Raw genomic sequence first — 19,579 nt, 5'->3', positions numbered from 1 at the left:
ATATTAATTCACACAAACACTACGTCCATCTGCTCCTGGTTCGGCCCTCCGGTCCAAATTTAGAACCCAGTTCGGCCCGCGAGTCAAAAAGTTTGCCCACCCCTGCTCTAACCATTAAGAACTTTCTTGACAGATTCAAACGTTTTTAAGTATTTCCCATTTCATCATTAATTCTACAGCATTTAGGTTCAGCTTCAGCTTTTCACCATTCAAATACAGTGTTTACAGAAACTGTATGCTAGTTAGATAGAGTTAGATAGTATACTAGAAAATGCATTCTAGTTAGAAATAGTACACAACCACAGAGGAAAATGTAAAATTGTTGCCTGTATGTCTCAGCGCATTCTTCACTCAACTAACTGTAATGTTAAATGTTAGCAGAACAAGCATTAACATGCTTAGTTAGCTCTATTCTTTTTCAGTTCTTTCTTGCCACGAACACAAAGATAAATCCAAAATTCTTTATCATTGTGTTTTCTGTACTCAGAAATATGCTATTTTCTTAAATGTTAGCATGACAACTGTTAGCATTTTAGCAACAATTATTCAAAATTTGCACCTTTGACTTTCCTTTTCTGAGGTCAAATTTGAAACGTGGGTGTCAGACTTTTTACAGTTATCAGGGATTTAGTGGGATTTTTTTTCTTAACAATACTTGGTCTTTATCATTCTGACACTTTTGTTGTTGTATATTATATATTGTGTTCAGCGGCTATCTATCTGAAGAACATGATTGGCCGGTATTGGCAGGACAGGGAGCCATCTCTGGGAAAAGTTGCCTTCCCTTTCAATATTCATGAAAACGACCGCCAACAGATACGAAACCACATTGTGGAGGGCGTCATCCGATGTCCTGACACCATACGGTACATCTATTCGCATCCCCCTACTTAAAAGCAATTAGCAAAGTTTCCTGTCAAGTCAGATTTAAATTTGACATGTTCGTGTATGGAGTTTTCCCGCTCAACTTTTTGTGCTTTGCAAATTACTTTTTATAATTACAACATTTAAAAGCATTTAAGAATTTTTTTAATAATTTGAGAAGAAGGCAAATATATTTTATTTCCATCACGGGGTTAATAATGTATCTATCTATTGTGTATATGTTTTTCCAGTAGATGAAACACCGGCCACTTACTGGGACACAATGTCTATTATAGATATAACCACTGTTTGTTTGTGATATAAAAATCAGCATTTTATTAATCAGAATCCGTAGTACATCTATCTGACCTTATGCCAGTAATAACTTCACTCACTCATTTCATTGTGTGCAGCGCCCAGCTGACGATGTGTCTTCGAATGATCATCAAACACGACTTCCCAGGACGTTGGACTGCAATAGTGGACAAGATAAATTTGTACTTACAGTCGAACAACAGTGGCAGCTGGTACGGCAGCCTGCTGGCTCTCTACCAACTCGTCAAAACCTACGAGTGAGTAAGCGTGACAGATGTCCTGCCCATTCCAACCAACTAGTTTGGAATTAATGTGGTTGTTTCTTTAAACGTCAAGAAACAAAACTGAGAGCTGCTGTCACATCTGTAATTGGGAAAATAGACATGTCTTTGCTGCCAACATTTTCTTTTGAGGTGTGAAGACAAAAGATGATTCTGTTTTTTCCTAATAATATTTATCATAATACATTTGCACTCCAGGTACAGGAAGGCAGATGAGAGGGAGCCATTGCTTGCAGCCATGCAAATATTTCTACCGAGGATTCAACAGCTTATCATCCAGTTGCTGAATGATGCCACAGTTTTCTCAGTCCTCATTCAAAAACAGATCCTTAAAATCTTCCATTCCCTCATACAGGTATGTTTTGCCCCTTTCATGCTACAGCATATGTTTCTGTTCTTTTTTTTTAACTTTGGTGTAATTTAGCGATAAATACTTTAACCCATAAATCCACTTTATATATTGGAGACTTTAAAGATGAGTATCGTATTGTTCGGACTAAAAGTCGCTCCGGAATATAGGTCGCATTAGCCATAAAATGCACAATAACGTGGAAAAAAAAAAAACATATGTAAGTCGCTCCGGAGTATAAATCGTATTTTGGGGAAATTTATTCGACAGCTATCGTTATAGCATTAGCCATCCGCAAAAACCCATGACCCTCAGCTCGCAATCTCCCATGAGCCTCAGCAAAGTGTAAACAATCGCGTTTCTCAAACGATCTCCTATAAAATGATCAGAACTGACTAAAGTTCGATCTAACGCATTGGTACTACTTACCTATGTTTCCCTTCCATATCGATCCGTAGATTTACTCGAAACATGAACAGAGCAGCCTATTGTGACATGAAATAGCCTCGCGCGTATAGCAGCTATCGTAATAGCATTAGCCATCCGCAAAAACCCATGACCCTCAGCTCGCAATCTCCCATGAGCCTCAGCAAAGTGTAAACAATCGCGTTTCTCAAACGATCTCCTATAAAATGATCAGAACTGACTAAAGTTCGATCTAACGCATTGGTACTACTTACCTATGTTTCCCTTCCATATCGATCCGTAGATTTACTCGAAACATGAACAGAGCAGCCTATTTTGACATGAAATAGCCTCGCGCGTATAGCAGCTATCGTTATAGCATTAGCCATCCGCAAAAACCCATGACCCTCAGCTCGCAATCTCCCATGAGCCTCAGCAAAGTGTAAACAATCGCGTTTCTCAAACGATCTCCTATAAAATGATCAGAACTGATTAAATTTCGATCTAACGCATTGGTACTACTTACCTATGTTTCCCTTCCATATCGATCCGTAGATTTACTCGAAACATTAACAGAGCAGCCTATTTTGACATGAAATAGCCTCGCGCGTATAGCAGCTATCGTTATAGCATTAGCCATCCGCAATTTCCCATGAGCCTCAGCAAAGTGTAAAAAATCGCGTTTCTCAAACGATCTCCTATAAAATGATCAGAACTGACTAAAGTTCGATCTAACGCATTGGTACTACTTACCTATGTTTCCCTTCCATATAGATCCGTAGATTTACGCGAAACATTAACGGAGCAACCTATTTTGAAATGAAATAGGCTCGCGGGTACAACAGCTATTCGGTGACGCCCCCTGACTACAGTTACTGTAATGTTGGGAAGCGATGCGATCTTGTAATTTACTAGTCGTACTAAAACGGACTAAAACATTTTGGCAGAGCACTGTGTACAACCAGTATGGATCAACAAATTCTTCACTTGATCCATATATAAGGCGCACCGGACTATAAGGCGCACTGTCGACTTTTGATAAAAATTTAGGTTTTTAGGTGCACCTTATAGGGCAGAAAATACGGTATTACGTAAATAACACGTTTACAAAACCATCTGTGTCACTCCTATTCATTAAATCCATCGATCGTCCTTTATGTCAACAATGCGCGCTGCTGACGGCGGTTGCACTTCGAAATATTCCACAGGCCCATATAACGATATATAAATTATATATCAAATAACTATTACATAAACAATAATATTATCAAACCATCTGTCACTCCAAAATCATTAAATATTTTCAGTTTTTTTATTAATTAAAAATTTTTAAATTATCCTATAAATTTTTTTCCACTTCACGATTGTGTCCCACTTGTTGATTCTTGACAAAAAATTAAAATTTTATATCTTTATGTTTGAAGCCTGAAATGTGGCGAAATGTTGAAAGGTTCAAGGGGGCCGAATACTTTCGCAAAGCACTGTAACTATATTGTAGCGTTAACTAAGTACAAGGAAAGACGTGGGTTTGGTAAACGGCTCTTTATTTAACAAAACAAGAGTTCAACGAGCCAACAGCTACTGAACTGTAATGATAAAAACATATACAAGTTGCTACACGAAATAAAATATATCAAATAACTATAACATAAATAGTTCCCTGCCACACGGCCCCATCCATGGAGGTGAAAGAGAGCTCCGTAGAGTAGGACCGGGCGTGCGTAAAAGCCATAATAGTTTTTCAAACCTTCTGTGTCACTCCAAATCATTAAATCCTCCAAACTCTTCGTCCTCCGTGTCACTTACAAACAAAGCCGCTAATGATGCCGGTAGTACGTGGGGCCCTTCGTCATCTTCGTCATCCCGTAATCGAATCCATGTCCTTTTTGTAAACAACCGCCGCGCCGCTGACGTCACTTGAAATTCAAATTACAGTAATCCCTTGCTACATCACAGTTCGTTTATCGCAGTTTCACTTTTTTATTTATTTTTTTTAATTTTGAAAATTTGTGAAAAAATTCACATAAGTCGCTCCTCAGTATAAGTCGCCCCCCCCCCACTCAAACTATGAAAAAAACGCAACTTGTAGTCTGAAAAATACAGTAAATCATTCTATGAATGAGTGAATGCTGATGATATTTATGCTAATCTTTTATCGGCAGAACTCGCTTCCTCTCCAGCTGATCAACAATACGGTGATGACTCAATGGATGGAAGTCCTTCGAGCCATAATGGACCGTGATGTTCCCGCTGTAAGACACATTACCCACTCATTGCACACTGTTGCGGTAGCCTGTAAAGGTATTATTGCGATGTGAACCTCGCATTAGGATGATTATCATGATATTGTGGGCTGGTTGGGGATATTAAAAAAATCTTGTATATTGGCGAGGGGGAAGCACAATATCGTTGACGGGTCTAAATACCATCAGACATTAATTCACACATTGAAAAATAGGGGAGAAGACAACCAGTATTCTTTTTACTCGCGATGAGAATTATGGCGAAAGCTCAGTTACAGTCCTCCACTAATTCTGAGTTTTTACTCTGTGTTCTCCTCTTTATGATGTTTTAGGTTTCCCTAAGTTTCACACAATACTAATATTGAGTAAATATGGGATAACTTATGTTAGAGTGGTGCTCACTCTAACTTATTTTTGCAAGAACCAAACGGGAGACTGTATGCCCTTTTTAAGCATTTGCAAATGGAGAGTCATTCGTCGCTGTGCGTACAGCGATGATCGAATGAGGTCCGACTCAGGCCTCTTGCAAGAGCATTTTTATTGAGAGAAACAGGGTGGGGGTGAGATTGGACAGAATGGAGGTCACCTCAGCAACTGGTTAATCAGTGCGGAGGGTCCCATCTTATTGTTTTACAAGGTCGTGGAAACAGGAATTAGTGGAGCATTCTAGATCAGTGGTCCCCAACCTTTTTTGCGCCACGGACCGGTTTTCGCGGACCGGCATTTATATAAATAAATAATACATTTACATAAATGAATACATTAAATAAATAAATAAATAAATAATACATTTATAAAAAATATATGAATACGATGAAATAAAATGATACGACTGACATAAAACCAAGTACAAATGACAAAAACAAAACTCACCATTACGTTGAATTAGTGGGAGCACTGAGTTTGTTTCTCAGAAACGAGCCGGTCCCATCTAGACGTAATCGGAGACAATGATACCCGAAGTGATTAAGGAAGTGATTAAGGTTTGTCTTTTATTGCAGGATGCTTGGTCTCCATGTGTTGAAGCAGTTTTGAATGCTTCATTGCCTGGTTAGTTAGCCTGTCGCCACATATTAGCTTTGCGGGCTCGACTGGGGAAACATGTCACGTGACCGGGACGAGTGTCTTGACCTGAATTAATTGATCGTCGATAATTTTTTTTTTTTTCTGTGCGGCTTGGCGGCCCGATACCAAGTGACCCACGGCCCGGTACCGGTCCGCGGCCCGGTGGTTGGGGACCACTGTTCTAGATGACTATCTAAGCAAGATTGTTTCCACACCGTTTGGAAAGTTTCAACAACCGAATGGTTAAACTTTTCATAGTCAAGGAAAGGTAAAAGGTTTAAACAAAGTTAATAATTCTAGTCTACATTCCAACATAATCATACGATCAAGATAATCTGTAAACCCTAACATAACCCTCCTGTTTATCATATGATTAGGCCAACCCTGATCAATCAAACATAAGTAAGAAAATATAATGAAGAAAGAAAAATAATAAAAATAATAATAAAAAAAGATCAATAAAACAGAGATGACAGGGGACGGGTTGGGATCGTGAAGGGTGATACATGATAAAAAAAAAAAACAATGACAGCAATAATTTCCCTCCTGTTTATCATATGATTATGCCAACCCTGATCAATCAAACATAAGTAAGAAAATATAATGAAGAAAGAAAAATAATAATAAAAAGAGATCAATAAAAACAGAGATGACAGGGGACGGGTTGGGGATCGTGAAGGGTGATACATGATAAAAACAACAAACAATGACAGCAATAATTTCCAGTGAAGAGGAGGTTTTTCCTCAATACTCCAGTCCAAATATAGCGTGTGAGTGAAAAACCTGCGACAAGATGTTTTAATGCAGGAAAAGTCTCACACGGTCCCTCTGCCTTAGGCGACCAGAATGCTATCAATAAAAAAATAACGAGAAAAACACAAACAGTACATCAATTTATCCATCACTTGCGAAGCATTTTTGATGGTCCAATCATTAGGTTTCCGTAAAATATGTATGGCTAAACAGTATCATCGCAATCATCTTTCCGCAGCGCGTCGTAGTCATTTGACATGTCTGATATGTTGTATTTGCACCTGTGCTATGGTAGAAGATAAAGCTCTTGATACAGCACACTTGTAACACGGGACAACACACGTCGCAAATACCAGCACAACAAGCACAGGAGTCACAAATTTCACCAGCAGTTGCCACCAGTTGCCAGAGAATAGCCATGAAAAGAAATCCCATTGATGTGGGACTTTGTGTTTTGACATGGCCCCCTGTAAGTTCTTCAGTGAATTCATGGCGTCGTTGACGTGTGTGTCATTTTCTCCTGGTATGTATGTGCAACAGGAAGTCTCAATGATGTGGTACACACCACCTTGTGCTGCCGTCAACAAGTCCAGAACCATCCTGTTTTGCAAGACCATCAGTCTAATAGCCTGAATCTCTCTATTTTGTCCATTGTTGACTTGCAGTGAGAGATTCACAAAGGATTGAAAACGATAGTTCAGTGTCTCAATGAAGAGTGATTGTTTTCCAACTCCGATTCAAGGAAAAAGCGCACCATGAACAACCTTGTCTCCGACGGACCATACTTTATGGTCGTCTGTAACATTTGCACCCCAGACAGGGTGATGAGGGTCAAAGGTTGCAACAGCCCTGCGTCGACCTCCAGAAGCGTTGTGTGCTGTCGTCAGCTGATGTTGTATCCTGTAGGTGTGGTCTGTAACCCACACTGGTGCACACACTCCTGTCCAGTTGGCGAGCAGCATCGGATAAACCTTGTGACCACAAAGCCACCAGCCATTCTGTATGAAGTACCGTAATTTTCGGACTATAAGTCGCGTTTTTTTTTCATAGTTTTTTTTTTCAAAGTCAAAGTCAGCTTTATTGTCAATCTCTCCACATGTCACAACACACAAAGAGACCGAAATTACGTTTTTCTCTATCCCACGGTGACGAGACACATAACACGATAGACATACATGTACGCGACACAATATAAAAACAAGAAGGCAAAAATTCAAACAATCAATAGTAAGAGTGATGAATAAATAATAAATAAACAGATAACACAATAAATAACGGAGCCAGCAAGCATAGCGCAAAAGTAAAAAACATCATAAACAAAAAGGCACAAACAATAAATAAGAGTAATAACAAATAATAAATAATAAGAGCCAGTGTGCATTCAGACAGTTCAGACAGTAAAAGTACAGGACGCTACGCAGAACGGGGGAGCGAGTTCAGGATCCTAACAGCCTGGAGTATGAAGCTGTTTGAGAGTCTGGAGGTGCGGGAGCGCAGGCTTCTGTACCTCTTCCCAGAGGGCAGAAGCTCGAACAAAGAGTGAGCGGGGTGACTCGCATCACTCACAATCGTGGTCGCCTTGCGGGTGAGATGGGAGGTGTAAATGTCCTTCAAGGAGGGGAGCGAAGCACCAGCAATCTTACCAGCAGTGTTCACTATGCGCTGCAGGGCCTTCAAGTTGTAGTCAGTGCAGCCGCCACCCCAAACAGCAATACAGCTGGAGAGGACGCTCTCAATGGTGCCGTGGTAAAATGCAGTCATGACGGCCGGAGGAGCGCTCGCTCGCCTGAGTTTCCGCAGGAAGTACAGGCGGCGCTGGGCTTTCTTTGCCAGTGACGCGGTGTTGGTGGACCAGGAGAGATCCTCACTGATGTGCACCCCCAGGAACTTGGCGCTGCTCACTCGCTCCACCACAGCACCGTCGATGGTCAGCGGCAGGTGTTGGGTGTGACCCTTCCGGAAGTCCACAACAATCTCCTTGGTCTTGTCGACGTTCAGCAGGAGGTTGTTGTCCCTGCACCACGTGGTCAGAAGGTCAACCTCCAGCCTGTATTGAGTCTCGTCTCCCTTGGTGATGAGACCCACCAGAGTCGTGTCGTCAGCAAACTTCACGATACGGTTGTCGCTGTAGGTTGCAGTGCAGTCATGCGTCAGGAGGGTGAAGAGCAGCGGACTGAGCACGCAGCCTTGGGGGGCCCCCGTGCTCAGCGTGATGCTGGCGGAGATTTTGTCGCCAACACTTACTACCTGTGGCCTCTGACAGAGGAAGTCCAGTAGCCAGTTGCAGAGGTAGGTACTGAGGCCCAGCGCGTCAAGTTTGCTGATGAGGCGTTGTGGCACAATGGTGTTGAAGGCAGAACTGAAGTCCACAAACAGCAATCTCACATACGAGTCCCTCCTCTCCAGGTGGGTGAGGGCCGAGTGGAGGGCAGAGCAGATGGCATCCTCAGAAGACCGCTTGGCTCGGTACGCAAACTGGAAGGGGTCAGTGGTGGGGGGGAGAACGGATCGGATGTGCTCCATGACAAGCCGCTCAAAGCACTTCATGATGATGGGCGTAAGTGCCACGGGGCGGTAGTCATTGAAGCAGGACGGAGCGGGTTTCTTCGGCACAGGTACGATGGTGGCAGCTTTGAAACACGACGGGACGATGGCCTGCTGCAGGGAAGTGTTAAAGATGTCCGTGAAGACATCCGTCAGCTCACCAGCGCAGTCCTTCAGCGCCCGACCCGGGATGTCGTCAGGGCCCGCCGCCTTACGGATGTTGATGGCGGCAAGCGCCCTCCTCACGCTGTCGGCGGAGAGGCACAGGGGCAGCTCGTGTGAAGGGGGAGTGGCCTTCAGCGGGCAAGTGCTGTTCTGAGCGTCGAAGCGAGCAAAGAAGCGGTTGAGGTCATTGAGCAGACGGACGTCGCCTTCACAGCTCTGCGGCGCGGGCTTGTAATCCGTGATGGTCTGAATGCCCTGCCAAAGGCTCCGTGCGTCCCTGCTGTCCTTGAAGTGGGCGGTAATTTTGCACGAGAACGCCCTCTTTGCTTCTTTGATGCCCCGGGACAGGTCGGCCCTCGCAGTCCTCAAGCCAGCCTCATCCCCTGCTCTAAAGGCTTTGTCCCTGGCCCTCAGCAGCCTGAAGACAGCCCCTGTCAGCCATGGCTTCCGGTTAGCCCGAGTGACGATGGATTTTGAGAGAGTCACATCATCAATACACTTCCTGATGTAGGAGGAAACAGAGTCAGTATACTCCTCAATGTCTGTCCGATCGACGCAAGTGGCAGCCCTCCTAAACATGTCCCAGTCAGTAGAGCCAAAGCAGTCACGGATTGCATCAGAGGCACCCTCAGGCCACACCCGTACCTGCTTGCGAACCGGCCTGGACGCTCTCACCATTTGTCTGTATGCGGGCAAAAGCATAACAGTGATATGGTCAGAAAGTCCAAGATGGGGGAGGGGGGCAGCTTTGAAAGCTCCTTTATGCGAAGAGTAGACCCGGTCCAGGAAGCTGTCGCCACGCGTAGGAAAATTAACATGCTGGTGAAGCCTCGGAAAAACAGACTTCAGGTTAGCATGATTAAAATCCCCAGCGAAGATGGTGAAACCGTCAGGGTGCGCTGTCTCTTGTTCACTGACAGCCTGGTACAGTTCACTAAGAGCCGCGACCCTGTCGCCTTCGATGTTGGAAGGCGGGATGTAAACCGCGACTAGCAGAATCGCGGTAACTTCCCTTGGCAGGTAAAAAGGACGGCACTTAATGATCACGAACTCCGCCAGTGGCGAGCAGTGCTTGCATACCACTACAGAGTCCCGGCACCATTCGTCACGGATGTAGACTCATATTCCACCTCCACGAGATTTCCCCCCTTGTACAATGGCCCGGTCCGCCCGATAGCACGCTAGCCGCTCCAGATGTACGGCAGAGTCCGGAATGTTGACAGTCAACCAAGTCTCAGTGAACACGAGCACACAGCAGTCCCGCACTGTCCGGTTTGTAGATTGCAGCAGGCGAATGTAATCCATTTTGTTGTCCAGCGATCGAACATTCGCCAGAAGAATGGAAGGCACGGCCGGGCGAGCAGGGCTGGCCGCCAGCCTGGCCCGGACGCCCCCGCGTTTGCCCCTCTTCAGCCTCCTCGCACACCGCTTTCGACGCTTCCCAACCGGGGGAGGAATAGCAGACGAGCCCGGCGACGCTTCAGGACGTAGCAGTCCGAGCTCCTTTGATGTTCCCGCATCAAAGTCCAGAACTCGACAAAACTCGCTTTTGCCGATGTCAAGCAGAACCTGCCTGCCGTACTTGTAGCACGACTCAGTACGACGAGACGAACAAGAAAAACTGCCGGACAAACACTCATTAGACGGACAAAACACCGTTTGGGCGGGACAGAGAGAGGTCGCTGCGTATGCACGCGCCGCCATCTTGAAAGTGGGTCTTGGGTGGGGGGGCGACTTATACTCAGGAGCGACTTATATATGGTTTTTTTTTCAAAAATCTTCCAAAAAAAAAAGTGAAACCGCGATAATCGAACCGCAATGTAGCAAAGGATTACTGTAACTTGAATTTCAAGTGACGACAGCAGCGCAACGTCGCGTCAGCAGCAGCTCGTCGAGTCAATCCTTTATGTAAACAACCGCCGCGCTGCAGACGCAGCGTCGCAACAACACGTGAGCAACAACAGGCTAAACGATAGGTATGCTAACGTGACATAAACACAAACTAAGAGCTGAGAACGGCCCTGACGTAAAATTCAGAGTTATTCAAACTATTACATAAATAACACGTTAATAAAACCATCTGCGTCACTCCAATTCATTAAATCCATCAATCGTCCTTTGTCAACAATGCGTGTGCGCCGCTGACGGCTCTTGCACTTCAAAATATTCCAGAGGCCCATATAACTATATATAAACTATATATCAAATAACTATTATACAAGCAATAATGTTATCAAACCATCTGTGCACTCTAAATCTTTAAATCCATCGATCGAATTCCTCGTCCTTTGTCAACATCGCCGCGCGTGCGCCCTGATGTCAGCCTCGTCGTTATTCCACAGATCTACTATATAACTATATTGTAGCGTTAACAAAGTTCAAGGAAAGACGTGGGTTTGGTAAACGGCTCTTTATTTAACAAAACAAACTTACAGGCGTGTGGCGGCATGGACTTCCAGCCACGGAAGTGGAAGAGAGCTCCATAGAATAGGACCGGGCGTGCGTAAAAGCCATGACCGAGCCCCATCCACCGTCCTCGGACAGCCACCCGGCTGAGCGCCGGCCCTCGACTTCCATCCACGGAGGTGAAAGACAGCTCGGTAGAGTAGGACCGGGCGTGCGTAAAAGCATTGTCCGAGCCCCATCCACCGTCCCTGGACAGCTACCCGGCCGAGCGCCGGCGCCTGACTTCAATCCCCGGAAGTGAAAGGGAGCTCCGTCGAGTGATGCGCGACGTCGCGCTGCTGATGTCAGCAGCCCTTCAGCAAAGCGCCAATCACATGTGCTTCTTCTTCTACTACTACTTTGGGATTTGGCTTCATAGAGATACATAGAAACACTAGATGATCGCTTTAGCTGGTTGACGACGTGCAAACCTGTCCACCATCTTGAACCGGGAGTCACGGGAAATGGTCATGCTGACGTCAGCAGCGCGACGCGACGTCGCAGTCGCGCCAGCATCGTGGCGGTTGTTTACTTAAAGGACAAAGATGGACTCGTCCAGGGACGAATTTGATCGATGGATTTAATGATTTAGAGTGCACAGATGGTTTGATAACATTATTGCTTATATAATAGTTATTTGATACATAATTTATATATCGTTATATGGTCCTGTGGAATGTTTTGAAGTGCAAGAGCCGTCAGCGGCGCGCACGCATTGTTGACAAAGGACGATTGATGGATTTAATGAATTGGAGTGACGCAGATGGTTTTAGTAACGTGTTATTTATGTAATAGTTTTTTGAATAACTCTGAATTTTACGTTAGGGCCGTTCTCAGCTCTTAGTTTGTGTTTACGTCACGTTAGCATACCTGTTGTTGCTCGTTCATGACTGTTCTTGGTGTTGGATTTTGTCTAATAAATTGCCCCCCAAAATGCGACTTGTACTCCGGAGCGACTTATATATGTTTTTTTTCGCTTTTTTGGGCATTTTATGGCTGGTGCGACTTATACTCCGGTGCGACTTTTAGACAGGAAATTACGGTAAATAGAGAGAAAAAATCAAATAAAGTAATTAACACTTTAAAGCGCCATATCCTCTGGACATGTCCTCTGTCACCAGGATGACATAAAGGATGAGAAATTTGATCGATGGATTTAATGATTTTGGGTGACACAAATGGTTTGATAATATTGTTGATAATGTGATAGTTACTTAAAATATAGTTTATATATCGTTGTATGGGCCTGTGGAATTATTTGAACTGCGGCGTGGCACACGGCATTGTTGACAAAGGACGATCGATAAAAGACGAGAAATTTGACCGATGGATTTAATGATTTGGAGTGACACAAATGGTTTGATAATATTGTTGTTTATGTGATAGTTATTTAAAATATAGTTTATATATTGTTGTATGGGCCTGTGGAATAATTTGAACTGCTGCGCGGCACACGGCATTGTTGACAAAGGACGATCGATGGATTTAATGAATTGGAGTGACGCAGATGGTTTTATAAACGTGGTATTTATGTAATAGTTTTTTTAAAATAACTGAACGTTACGTCAGGTCCATTCTCAGCTCTTCGTTTGTGTTTATGTCACGTTAGCATACCTATCGTTTAGCCTGTTGTTGCTCCTTCATGTCTGTTCTTGGTGTTGGATTTTGTCGAATAGATTTCCCCCCAAAATGCGATTTATACTCCGGACCGACTTATATATATATGTTTCTTTTTCACGTTATTGTGCATTTTATGGCTAATGCGACCTATATTCCGGAGTGACTTTTAGTCCGAAAATTACGGTAATATAACATAATCCAAAATTGTGTGTTGCTGTGCTTCAAAACAAGTCTTCATCTAATCGATAACTTTTTAAACTATTAATTTACTATGTGAGGTCAATCTGACTTTGGCACCATCTCTGTCAACCAACAAATTCCCCTTTACCAATTTAAAAATAGTTAATTTTGAAGAACTAACTTTTAAGTAACCCTTACTCAGGCCCCTTCTTCAGGGCTTCCATGTCAAGCTTTGAAATTTGGAATTTCATCTTAGCCAATTCGTCTGGGCCAAATCCAATACACACTCACACACCATCTTTTACCATCCTATCCGCCATGTAACTCGACAATGCATATGTTGCGAATTGAATGAATTAATTGAGGAACTCGCTTGTGCATGGGTCATAACGAAGGTGGCCAAAACATACCCAATTCAAATTAAACTGCATAATGAAGTAACCACCTGAGCCTGCTAGAACCACACAAATGCAAAAAAAGGCCTTTTTAACAGTTGCAATATTGTCACATGAGGACGACACAATATCACAGCAGTTTCAAAATAGCAATTTCATTATATTGCCTTTATTGTTGTCTCCCATTATAAAAAATCGTGTATATCTCACTGCTATCGTGTGTGAGTTAACTGCTTTAGAATTAAAAGTCACATTTCACTCAATTTGTTAGGAAACTTTGGAGCTGGATGAGGATGACCGTCCTGAGTTATCATGGTGGAAGTGCAAGAAATGGGCACTGCGTGCCATTACAAAGCTGTTCAAGCGGTGAGCAACGACCTCTTTTCGAAACACGTAGTCACATGTATTATATATTTTATTTAAATATGCGTGTATTGAATATATTTATACTCTGTGTGCATGGTTGTGGTTTTGTTCCAGATATGGAAGCCCAGGCAAAGTGGCAAAAGAGTACTTTGAATTTGCGGATTTTTTCTTGAAGACTTATGCTGTGGGTTTACAGCAAGTAAGTGTTTGTGAACTGAGTACAAAATTAATAGTAGTTTTGACTTACCTGTCTGTGTTGTCACTGTCTGCTCCAGGTCTTGTTGAAGGTTGTGGATCATTACAGACAGAAGGAGTATGTTACTCCTTGTGTTCTCCAGCAGTGTCTCAACTACCTCAACCAGGGACTTTCCCATTCTCTGACATGGAAACAGATGAAGCCTCACATGCAGGTGACAATTTTTTATTTTATGCTCTATATTTCAAGGGAATAGATAATTTAAGATTTAATCAACATTCAGATGCAAGGATTTATTGCAGGAAATTATAAGCATTACTAAAACAAAGAAATGCATTTAAAATTTTCGTTTTGAGTGATGTATGACTTTGATATACCGTTTTTTTCTATGTATAATGCGCCCCCATGTATAATACGCACCCTAAAAATGGCATGTCGATGCTGGAAAAAGCCTGTACCCATGTATAATACGCACCCAAATTTGTTTTTTTCCCAATGATCGTCACACACGCATCTGGGTGTGGTGAGATTTGTCCTCTGCATTTGACCCATCCCCGTGTGATTTTGATCCATCCCCTGGGGGAGAGGGGAGCAGTGAGCAGCAGCGGCGCCGCGCTCGGGAATCATTTGATGATCTAACCCCCCAATTCCAACCCTTAATGCTGAGAGCCAAGCAGGGAGGCAATGTGTCCCATTTTTATAGTCTTTGGTATGACCCGGCCGGGTTACTTAAGTCCGTAAACGTAAAGTTATTTCAGAAAAAAAGATCATCTTTGGGAACAACCGGATGTTATTCTGCCGGTCAGTATCACTGCGCATGCAGTAGCAAACTCGATAGCAAAGAAATATGTGAGACTCTCAACGGGATCACCAATATTTGAGTGATGTTACAGTTATTTATCACAATTAGTTTACCAAGTCTGTGTTTTGAGTTCCTCCAATAAACCCTGGTCCAAGCTGCACTTGGTCGCCCCACTCCTTTCCACACTCCATCCGTGACAAGATTTTCTTCAAAAATTGTTGTACCATGATTTTCTTAAAAAAAAAAATATTGTACCCATGTATAATGCGCACCCCAGATTTTAGGACAATAAATTAGTTAAATTTTGCGCATTATACAAAAAAGCGGTACCGTATTTGCGCAAATATAAGACGGTGTTTTTTGCATTGAAATAAGACTAAAAAAAGTGGGGGTCGTCTTACATTCGGGGTCTAGACATTATACCCATTCACAACGCTAGATGGCGCCAGATATCTTTAAACCGAATGCTGAACTTGACTCCCCAGGCAAAAGCGAACCCCTGTCACAAAGAATTTATTAAAAATAGCTATGTGATTGCACTTTAGTTTACATATTTAAATGTTCAAATATTAAGATGTGACAGACAGTTTTTGCCTAAATTGAATGAGGCAAAATAGCATACTTTTTCTCCCAAATATATTATTATAATCATTTGTTTCAGATGTACTGTAATTATTTTCTGTATAAAAATTAAATTTGGTGTTCTAAAAGTCTTTTTTCAAATTTGAGTCTTGAAAAAGAGGGGTCGTCTAATAATTAGGGTCGTCTTATATTCCGGCCAATGCGGTATATTTGATATTATAAGCATTACTAAAACAAAGAAATGCATTTGAATTTTCTGTTTTGAGTGGTGTATGACTTTGATCTCTTCCAGACTATTTGTCAGGAGGTGATCTTTCCTCTCATGTGTTACAAAGATGAGGACGAGCGGCTATGGCAAGAAGATCCATTTGAATACATCCGCATGAAGTTTTGTACGTACTTTGGACCTAGAAGTGTAAATTTATTCTTGAGATTCATAATGTTAGGCTTGAACTGCGTACGTTTGTTTTTGAATTACCGTAATTTTCGGACTATAAGTTGCTCCGGAGTATAAGTCGCACCAGCCATAAAATGCCCAAAAATGTGAAAAAAGTCACTCCGGAGTATAAATTGCATTTTGGGGGGCAATTTATTCAACAAAATCCAACACCAAGAACAGACATGAACGAGCAACTACAGGCTAAACGATACGGTATGCTAACGTGACAAACACAAACGAGGAGCTGAGAACGGGCCTGACGTAACATTCAGTTATTTAAAAAAAACTATTACATAAATAACACGTTTTTAAAACCATCTGTGTCACTCCAATTCATTAAATGCATTGATCGTCCTTTGTCAACAATGTCGTGTGCCGCGCCGCAGTTCAAATTGTTCCACAGGCCCATACAACGATATATAAACTATATTTTAAATAACTATCACATAAACAACAATATTATCAAACCATTTGTGTCACTCCAAATCATTAAATCCATCGGTCAAATTTCTCGTCTTTTATCGATCGTCCTTTGTCAACAATGCCGTGTGCCGCGCTGGAGTTCAAATTATTCCACAGGCCCATACAACGATATATAAACTATATTTTAAATAACTACCACATAAACAACAATACTATCAAACCATTTATGTCAGTCCAAATCATTAAATCCATCGATCAAATTTCTTGTCCTTTATGTCATCCTGGTGACAGAGGACATGTCCAGAGGATATGGCGCTTTAAAGTGTTAATTACTTTATTTGATTTTTCCTCTCTATTTTTCATGTTTTGAATATGTTCAAGATAAAGATATCAAAGCATGTGAAGTGATCAACTACCGTTTTTTTCCGTGTATAGTGCGCCCCCATGTATAATACGCACCCTAAAAATGGCATGCTGATGCTGGAAAAAAGCCTGTACCCATGTATAATACGCACCCAATTTTTATGAATTTTTTTTTATGAATTTCTTTTTTTTTTTTTTTTTTTTTTTTAAGTCCCAGTGATCGTCACACACGCAGGGAGGCAATGGGTCCCATTTTTATAGTCTTTGGTATGGTCTTAACTAGGCTGGATGTAATTTTTTTTGTTGGCGTTGATTTCTCCGACTGCCCATAAACGCACCACCGCGCTCCGTGCGCGCACGGGAAAGAGGCGTGCGGACGTGAAAAAGGCGGCTCTGTATGGGAGAGACGTTGAAGAGGAATAAAAACACCCTTGGAAACCAAAACTTGGTGATTTCAAGTTTCATTTCGAGGGACATTTGTCACGTCTCGGTTGTGTCTAGGTTGCCATAGTTTCTGTTCGCGTCGCCCCTCTCTTCCTGTGTCACCTCAATCGATGTAACGTGTTTTGTATTTAAGTCCTGTCTGCCCCTCGCTCACCGTCGATCATTGCATGTGTTACTGTCATGATGTCTGTTTGCTTTCTGTTCCTGTCTTTGGTAATGTCACCCTGTCTTTTTGTTCCACGACTTTGTCGGTCAGTCCTGTTGTTGGTTTTGTTTTCTTAAAAAAATAAAATAAAAAAATTAACATTTTTTTTGTACCCATGTATAATGCGCACCCCAGATTTTAGGACAATAAATTCGTTAAATTTTGCGCACTATACACGGAAAAAAACGGTATACTAAAAATAACATGTGAAGTGGTCAACTATACTTGTGATGTGTTAATGATCAAGTAAAAATTTGTGAAAAAAAACATATATAAGTCGCTCCTGAGTATAAGTCGCCCCCCCCAAACTATGAAAAAAACCTGCGACTTATAGTCCAAAAATTACGGTATATCAATTACACTTTTTCTGACTGATTTCTTTTTTTTCTTCTTCTTTTCTACAGACCTTTATGACGATAGTGCCCTTCCCACCACTGCTGCTCAGAGCCTTTTGTGCAATGCTGCACGGAAGAGAAAGGAGGTGAGGAATACTACAATTTGCTGCAGTAATGAACAACACATTTGTTACCTGTTTGCAACTGTTCCGCTTTGCAAACTAAGTCAAAGAACTGATTAATTGTGTTAACTCTCTACTTTGTTAACTCTACTACTTTACTTAACGCTCTACTTTTGTCTTAAAAGGTCCTGCCTCAAATGATGGCGTTCTGCCACCGGATTTTGATGGATCCCACATCTGACCCCCGAAGGACAGATGGAGCACTACACTGTATTGGAGCACTTGCTGAGCTACTACTTAAGGTCTATATGCTATAGTTTTTTTTTTTTATGCCAACACTAGTGAGACTACCAGAAAGGTGTAAGAAAATGCCTTCTGGAATACTTTGGTTTAGTGTTTATATTTAATGGTACGAAAGAGGTCATGTACACAGACTAATAACAGTACAGTTGTTTTAAGTTCCACAACAATTTATAATTGTGTAATGATTAAATAAGTCATTAAGGGTAAGCACAAATTTGTTATAAACAGAACGACTGGTTTAACACTGACACTTTGTACGAAAAGCATAACTGACTCAAATAGAACCTATTTGGCAAGAGGCTGGGTGACTGGTAAATTTTCAAGGGTAGCCATGGCCACCCCCTAGCGCAGACATGGGCAAACTACGGCCCGCGGGCCACATCCGGCCCACGGGGCCGTTTAATCCAGCCCGCAAACCTGAATGAATTGTATTATTAAATTCTTTTGGGTAATTTTCCCTGCAATTACTATGTTTCCCGAGTAGATGGGGAAGCACCCGCCCGCGCATTTACTCCCGGGAGTCGTGTCAAAAAGCTTGGTGCACACTCACAAGTGCGTTTGCATAATCAGTAGTACGTAGTAATTTCGCAATATTCTCGTAATTAGCACGCTGAGTTTTCAGATACAGTTTTACGCTAATGCCACCCACAAACCTTCCCCTGGAATCCTTCCATTAAAATGAATGGCACGAAGAAAAGAAAGGTGGACACTGAGTTGGACAATTTGGCTCGACCTACGTGTGTGAGAAGACGTTCATGTGGCTGAACGTCTTCTCACACACGTCACAGATCTCGGTTAACGGACCGACACCTCGGCTCTATCCTAAGAATTACCACAACAAATTTTACTCCAGACTATGATGCACTAGCAAAAAAGGAAAACCAACAATACAATTGATTTCTTTATTACTTTATTTAGATGTATTCTTTCACTGATTCTTCAAGATGATGTATTTGGTCAGAATGTTTGCCGTTGGATGTGATTTCGCCTCATTAGATAAACATATTTCATAAATCTGACCTGCAGGCGCTGAAGTGATGGAAAATGTTAATCATCATAACAGTGTCGTAATTAATAAGAATCCCTGATAGTAGTTTTTTGGTGAAATATTTTTTTTAATGCTGTTAATAAATGCATTTGTTTTCAAAAAGCTTTTTTTAATATCCATGCTTTAGTATCTACTAAAAGTAAAAACCTTTTATGCAATGACCTTTACATGTCATTTATATTACTTCACACAAACACTTCATCCATCTGCGCCTGGTCAAAATTTAGAACCCAATTCGGCCCGCAAGTCAAAAGGTTTGCCCACACCTGCCCTAGCGGCACCCCTGGTTGTTTTTATACTTTGCTGCTGTTTTTACATTATCAGTTT

At 42.2% G+C, this 19,579-nt stretch overlaps 1 protein-coding gene across 3 annotated transcripts in view; it reads left to right on the top strand.

Moving 5' to 3' along the window:
* Window positions 1-19,579, top strand: part of ipo8 (importin 8) — a 43,943-nt gene that overhangs the window by 3,248 nt on the left and 21,116 nt on the right. For 2 of the 3 annotated variants that reach the window (XM_061269186.1, XM_061269188.1), the window contains exons 3-12: window positions 710-866; window positions 1,278-1,436; window positions 1,659-1,815; window positions 4,377-4,466; window positions 13,896-13,990; window positions 14,105-14,189; window positions 14,266-14,400; window positions 15,863-15,962; window positions 17,849-17,925; window positions 18,087-18,203. In XM_061269186.1, coding sequence (XP_061125170.1) covers window positions 710-866; window positions 1,278-1,436; window positions 1,659-1,815; window positions 4,377-4,466; window positions 13,896-13,990; window positions 14,105-14,189; window positions 14,266-14,400; window positions 15,863-15,962; window positions 17,849-17,925; window positions 18,087-18,203 — 1,172 coding nt within the window. The remainder of the gene's footprint in view (window positions 1-709; window positions 867-1,277; window positions 1,437-1,658; window positions 1,816-4,376; window positions 4,467-13,895; window positions 13,991-14,104; window positions 14,190-14,265; window positions 14,401-15,862; window positions 15,963-17,848; window positions 17,926-18,086; window positions 18,204-19,579) is intronic. The other variant, XM_061269187.1, reaches the window with a different exon arrangement.

This window comes from Syngnathus typhle, linkage group LG21, assembly GCF_033458585.1.
Source record: "Syngnathus typhle isolate RoL2023-S1 ecotype Sweden linkage group LG21, RoL_Styp_1.0, whole genome shotgun sequence".
Lineage (NCBI taxonomy): Eukaryota > Metazoa > Chordata > Actinopteri > Syngnathiformes > Syngnathidae > Syngnathus > Syngnathus typhle.
Note: the sequence above shows the minus strand (reverse complement) of the source record. Positions and strands in the feature narration are given on the sequence as shown.